Source organism: Petromyzon marinus, unplaced genomic scaffold (assembly GCF_048934315.1).
Source record: "Petromyzon marinus isolate PM22_M1 ecotype Great Lakes invasive population unplaced genomic scaffold, UKy_Petmar_22M1.pri1.0 PM_Scaffold_131, whole genome shotgun sequence".
In the NCBI taxonomy this organism is placed as follows: Eukaryota; Metazoa; Chordata; class Hyperoartia; order Petromyzontiformes; family Petromyzontidae; genus Petromyzon; species Petromyzon marinus.
This window is the reverse complement of record NW_027423093.1, coordinates 44,637-51,971: the sequence shown is the minus strand read 5'-3', so window position 1 is coordinate 51,971 and position 7,335 is coordinate 44,637. Positions and strand designations below refer to the sequence as shown.

Sequence of the window (7,335 nt, the reverse complement as noted above, 5' to 3'; positions counted from 1 at the left end):
ACCTGTTCTCTACAAAGGCCTCGACTAGCTCAGGCCGCAGGCTAGACAGACGGTGAGGGTGAGGCCGTGGGAAGCCAGCCTGGAGTGAGTGGGTGAGTGGGTGAGTGAGTGACTAAGTGAGTGACTAAGTTAGTGAGTGACTAAATGAGTGACTAAGTGAGTGACTAAGTGAGTGACTGAGTGACTAAGTGAGTGACTGAGTGAGTGACTAAGTGAGTGGCTGAGTGAGTGACTGAGTGAGTGAGTGAGTGGCTGAGTGAGTGAGTGAGTGACTAAGTGAGTGACTAAGTGAGTGAGTGAGTGAGTCACCTGTTCTCTACAAAGGCCTCGACTAGCTCAGGCCGCAGGCTGCACAGACGGTGAGGGTGAGGCCGTGGGAAGCCAGCCTGGATGCACGCCGGGGCAAGCTCCCACATCGACTCATCGACATCGCCACCACCATCATCACCTGCAACATCAACACCAACACCATCATCACCTGCATCATCAACATCAACACCAACATCATCACCATCATCACCTGCAACATCAACACCAACACCATCAGCATCATCACCTGCACCATCAACATCAACATCACCATCATCACCTGCACCATCAACACCATCACCATCATCATCACCTGCATCATCAACATCAACAACACCATCACCATCATCATCACCTGCATCATCAACACCAACAACACCATCACCTGCATCATCAACACCAACAACACCATCACCATCACCACCATCACCATCAACACCAACATCACCACCATCACCTGCACCATCAACACCAACAACACCACCACCATCATCACCTGCACCATCAACACCAACATCACCATCATCACCTGCACCATCAACACCATCATCATCGACATCGCCACCATCATCATCACCTGCAACATCAACACCAACATCACCATCATCACCTGCATCATCAACATCAACACCAACACCACCACCTTCATCACCGGCATCATCAACACCAACAACACCACCACCATCATCAACGGCACCATCAACACCAACACCAACACCACCTGCACCATCAACACCAACATCACCATCACCTGCACCATCAACACCACCACCATCATCACCTGCACCATCAACATCAACACCAACATCACCATCATCACCTGCAACATCAACACCAACATCACCATCATCACCTGCACCATCAACACCAACATCACCATCATCACCTGCACCATCAACACCAACAACACCACCACCATCATCATCACCTGCAACATCAACACCAACACCACCACCACCACCACCATCATCACCTGCATCATCAACATCAACACCAACATCACCATCATCACCTGCACCATCAACACCAACAACACCACCACCTGCACCATCAACACCAACATCACCATCACCATCATCACCTGCACCATCAACACCAACAACACCACCACCTGCACCATCAACACCAACATCACCATCACCATCATCACCTGCACCATCAACACCAACACCAACACCACCATCATCACCTGCAACATCAACACCATCACCATCATCATCACCTGCACCATCAACATCAACACCAACATCACCATCATCACCTGCAACATCAACACCAACATCACCATCATCACCTGCACCATCAACACCAACATCACCATCATCACCTGCACCATCAACACCAACAACACCACCACCATCATCATCACCTGCAACATCAACACCAACACCACCACCACCACCATCATCACCTGCATCATCAACATCAACACCAACATCACCATCATCACCTGCACCATCAACACCAACAACACCACCACCTGCACCATCAACACCAACATCACCATCACCATCATCACCTGCACCATCAACACCAACATCACCATCATCACCTGCACCATCAACACCAACACCACCACCATCACCTGCACCATCAACACCAACAACACCATCACCACCATCATCACCTGCACCATCAACATCAACACCAACACCACCATCATCACCTGCACCATCAACACCAACACCATCATCATCACCTGCACCATCAACACCAACACCAACACCATCATCATCACCTGCACCATCAACACCAACATCACCACCATCATCACCTGCACCATCACCTGCACCATCAACACCAACAACACCACCATCATCACCTGCACAATCAACACCAACACCAACACCACCATCACCTGCACCATCAACACCAACACCACCGCCACCATCACCTGCACCATCAACACCAACACCACCATCATCACCTGCACCATCAACACCAACACCACCACCATCACCTGCACCATCAACACCAACACCACCACCATCACCTGCACCATCAACACCAACACCACCACCATCATCACCGGCACCATCAACACCAACAACACCACCACCACCACCATCATCACCTGCACCATCAACACCAACACCACCACCACCATCACCTGCACCATCAACACCAACATCACCATCATCACCTGCACCATCAACACCAACACCATCACCATCACCTGCACCATCAACACCACCATCATCACCTGCACCATCAACACCAACACTAACATCATCACCTGCACCATCAACACCAACACCACCACCATCATCACCGGCACCATCAACACCAACAACACCACCACCACCACCATCATCACCTGCACCATCAACACCAACACCACCGCCACCATCACCTGCACCATCAACACCAACACCACCACCATCACCAGCACCATCAACACCAACACCATCACCTGCACCATCAACACCAACACCACCACCATCATCACCGGCACCATCAACACCAACAACACCACCACCACCACCATCATCACCTGCACCATCAACACCAACAACACCACCACCACCATCACCTGCACCATCAACACCAACACCACCATCATCACCTGCACCATCACCTGCACCAACAACACAACCACCATCACCTGCACCATCAACACCACCACCATCACCTGCACCGTCAACACCAACACCACCACCATCACCTGCACCATCAACACCAACAACACCACCACCATCACCTGCACCATCAACACCAACATCACCATCATCACCTGCACCATCAACACCAACACCATCACCATCACCTGCACCATCAACACCACCATCATCACCTGCACCATCAACACCAACACTAACATCATCACCTGCACCATCAACACCAACAACACCACCACCATCATCACCGGCACCATCAACACCAACACCAACACCATCACCTGCACCATCAACACCAACACCACCATCATCACCTGCACCATCAACACCAACAACACAACCACCATCACCATCAACACCATCACCATCATCACCTGCACCATCATCTGCACCAACAACACCACCATCATCACCTGCACCATCAACACCAACACCACCACCATCACCTGCACCATCAACACCAACACCACCACCATCACATGCACCATCATCACCTGCACAATCACCTGCACCATCAACACCATCACCACCACCATCACCTGCACCATCACCTGCACCATCACCTGCACCATCACCATCAACACCACCACCATCATCACCGGCACCATCAACACCAACAACACCACCATCATCACCTGCACCATCACCTGCACCATCATCACCTGCACCATCACCTGCACCAACAACACCACCATCATCACCTGCACCATCAACACCACCATCATCACCTGCACCATCACCTGCACCATCAACACCACCACCATCACCTGCACCATCAACACCAACAACACCACCATCACCTACACCATCAACACCACCACCACCTGCACCATCAACACCAACACCACCATCATCACCTGCACCATCACCTGCACCAACAACACAACCACCATCACCTGCACCAACAACACCACCATCATCACCTGCACCATCAACACCAACACCATCACCTGCACCATCAACACCATCACCATCACCTGCACCATCACCTGCACCAACAACACCACCATCATCACCTGCACCATCAACACCAACACCATCACCTGCACCATCAACACCAATACCATCACCTGCACCATCAACACCAACACCAACACCACCACCATCACCTGCACCATCAACACCACCACCATCACCTGCATCATCAACACCAACACCACCACCATCACCTGCACCATCAACACCACCACCACCATCACCTGCACCATCAACACCACCACCACCATCACCTGCACCATCAACACCAACACCACCACCATCACCCTGCACCATCAACACCACCATCACCATCACCTGCACCATCAACACCAACACCACCACCATCACCTGCACCATCAACACCACCACCACCATCACCTGCACCATCAACACCAACACCACCACCATCACCTGCACCATCAACACCAACACCACCGCCATCACCTGCACCATCAACACCAACACCACCACCATCACCTGCACCATCAACACCAACACCATCACCATCACCTGCACCATCAACACCAACACCATCACCTGCACCATCAACACCACCACCACCATCACCTGCACCATCACCTGCACCATCAACACCATCACCTGCACCATCAACACCAACACCATCACCTGCACCATCAACACCAACACCACCACCATCACCTGCACCATCAACACCAACACCACCACCACCATCACCTGCACCATCAACACCAACACCACCACCATCACCTGCACCATCAACACCAACACCACCGCCATCACCTGCACCATCAACACCACCACCACCATCACCTGCACCATCAACACCACCACCATCACCATCACCTGCACCATCAACACCAACACCACCACCATCACCTGCACCATCAACACCAACACCACCGCCATCACCTGCACCATCAACACCACCACCACCATCACCTGCACCATCAACACCACCACCATCTCCCGCACCATCAACACCAACACCACCGCCACCATCACCTGCACCATCAACACCAACACCACCGCCACCATCACCTGCACCATCAACACCAACACCACCGCCACCATCACCTGCACCATCAACACCAACACCACCACCATCACCAGCACCATCAACACCAACACCACCACCATCACCAGCACCATCAACACCAACACCTGCACCATCAACACCAACACCAACACCATCACCTGCACCATCAACACCAACATCACCAGCCACTCACCCACTCACTCACTCACCCACTCACCCACCCACTCACCCACCCACTCACCCACCCACTCACCCACTCACCCAATCATTCACCCACTCACCCAATCACTCACCCACTCACCCAATCACTCACCCACTCACCCACTCACCCCCCCACTCACCCCCCCCACTCACCCCCCCACTCACCCCCCACCCACCCCCCCACTCACCCCCCCACCCCCCCCCACTCACCCCCCCACCCACCCCCCCACCCACCCACCCACTCACCCCCCCACTCACCCCCCCCACTCACCCCCCCACTCACCCCCCCACTCACCCCCCCACTCACCCCCCCACTCACCCCCCCACTCACCCCCCCACTCACCCCCCCACCCACCCCCCCACTCACCCCCCCACTCACGCCCCCACTCACGCCCCCACTCACCCCCCCACTCACCCCCCACTCACCCCCCCACTCACCCCCCCACTCACCCCCCACTCACCCCCCCACCCACCCCCCCCACTCACCCCCCCACCCACCACCAGTGGAGGCTGCTGATGGGGGGGGTGGTGGCAGGAAGTTGAGGTCACAGGGGAAGCACCGCAGGAGGTCGAGGACGTAGTGGCGGCCATCGTTACCCACAATGCCCTTCAGCTCGACGGAGGTCGCGACCTCGACGGGGGTCCCTCGCTCGTCCAGCACGCGGTGACGTAGAGCCTGGTCACGTGACACACACACAGTGACACACACACACAGTGACACACAGACAGTGACACACACACACAGTGACACACACACACAGTGACACACACACAGTGACACACACACACAGTGACACACAGACAGTGACACACACACACAGTGACACACACAGAGTGACACACACACACAGTGACACACACACACAGTGACACACACACACAGTGACACACAGACAGTGACACACACAGACAGTGACACACACACAGTGACACACAAACAGTGACACACACACACAGTGACACACACAGAGTGACACACACACACAGTGACACACACACACAAGTGATACACACAGTAACACACACACAGTGACACACACACACAGTGACACACACAGAGTGACACACACACACACACAGTGATACACACAGTAACACACACACAGTGACACACACACACAGTGACACACACACAGTGACACACACACACAGTGACACACACACAGTGACACACACACACAGTGACACACACAGTGACACACACAGTGACACACACACACAGTGACACACACACAGTGACACACACAGTGACACACACAGTGACACACACACATTGACACACACAGTGACACACACACACATTGACACACACAGTGACACACACACACAGTGACACACACAGTGACACACACACACAGTGACACACACACACAGTGACACACACAGTGACACACACACAGTGACACACACACAGTGTGACACACACACAGTGACACACACACAGTGACACACACAGTGACACACACAGTGACACACACACATTGACACACACAGTGACACACACACACATTGACACACACAGTGACACACACACACAGTGACACACACAGTGACACACACACACAGTGACACACACACACAGTGACACACACACACATTGACACACACAGTGACACACACACACAGTGACACACACAGTGACACACACACACAGTGACACACACACACAGTGACACACACAGTGACACACACACAGTGACACACACACAGTGTGACACACACACAGTGACACACACACAGTGACACACACAGTGACACACACAGTGACACACACACATTGACACACACAGTGACACACACACACATTGACACACACAGTGACACACACACACAGTGACACACACAGTGACACACACACACAGTGACACACACACACAGTGACACACACACACATTGACACACACAGTGACACACACACACATTGACACACACAGTGACACACACACACAGTGACACACACAGTGACACACACACACAGTGACACACACACACAGTGACACACACAGTGACACACACACAGTGACACACACACAGTGTGACACACACACAGTGACACACACAGTGACACACACAGTGACACACACAGTGACACACACACATTGACACACACAGTGACACACACACACATTGACACACACAGTGACACACACACACAGTGACACACACAGTGACACACACACACAGTGACACACACACAGTGACACACACACA

At 53.2% G+C, this 7,335-nt stretch overlaps 1 protein-coding gene across 1 annotated transcript in view; it reads right to left on the bottom strand.

The window, feature by feature from the left end:
• Positions 1–305: 305 nt before the first annotated feature.
• The window catches only part of LOC116937177 (clustered mitochondria protein homolog), a 51,272-nt gene continuing 44,242 nt past the window's right edge, over positions 306–7,335 (bottom strand). Inside the window, exon 10 of the mRNA XM_076063469.1 lies at positions 306–448. Within this exon, the coding sequence (XP_075919584.1) occupies positions 306–448 (143 nt within the window). The remainder of the gene's footprint in view (positions 449–7,335) is intronic.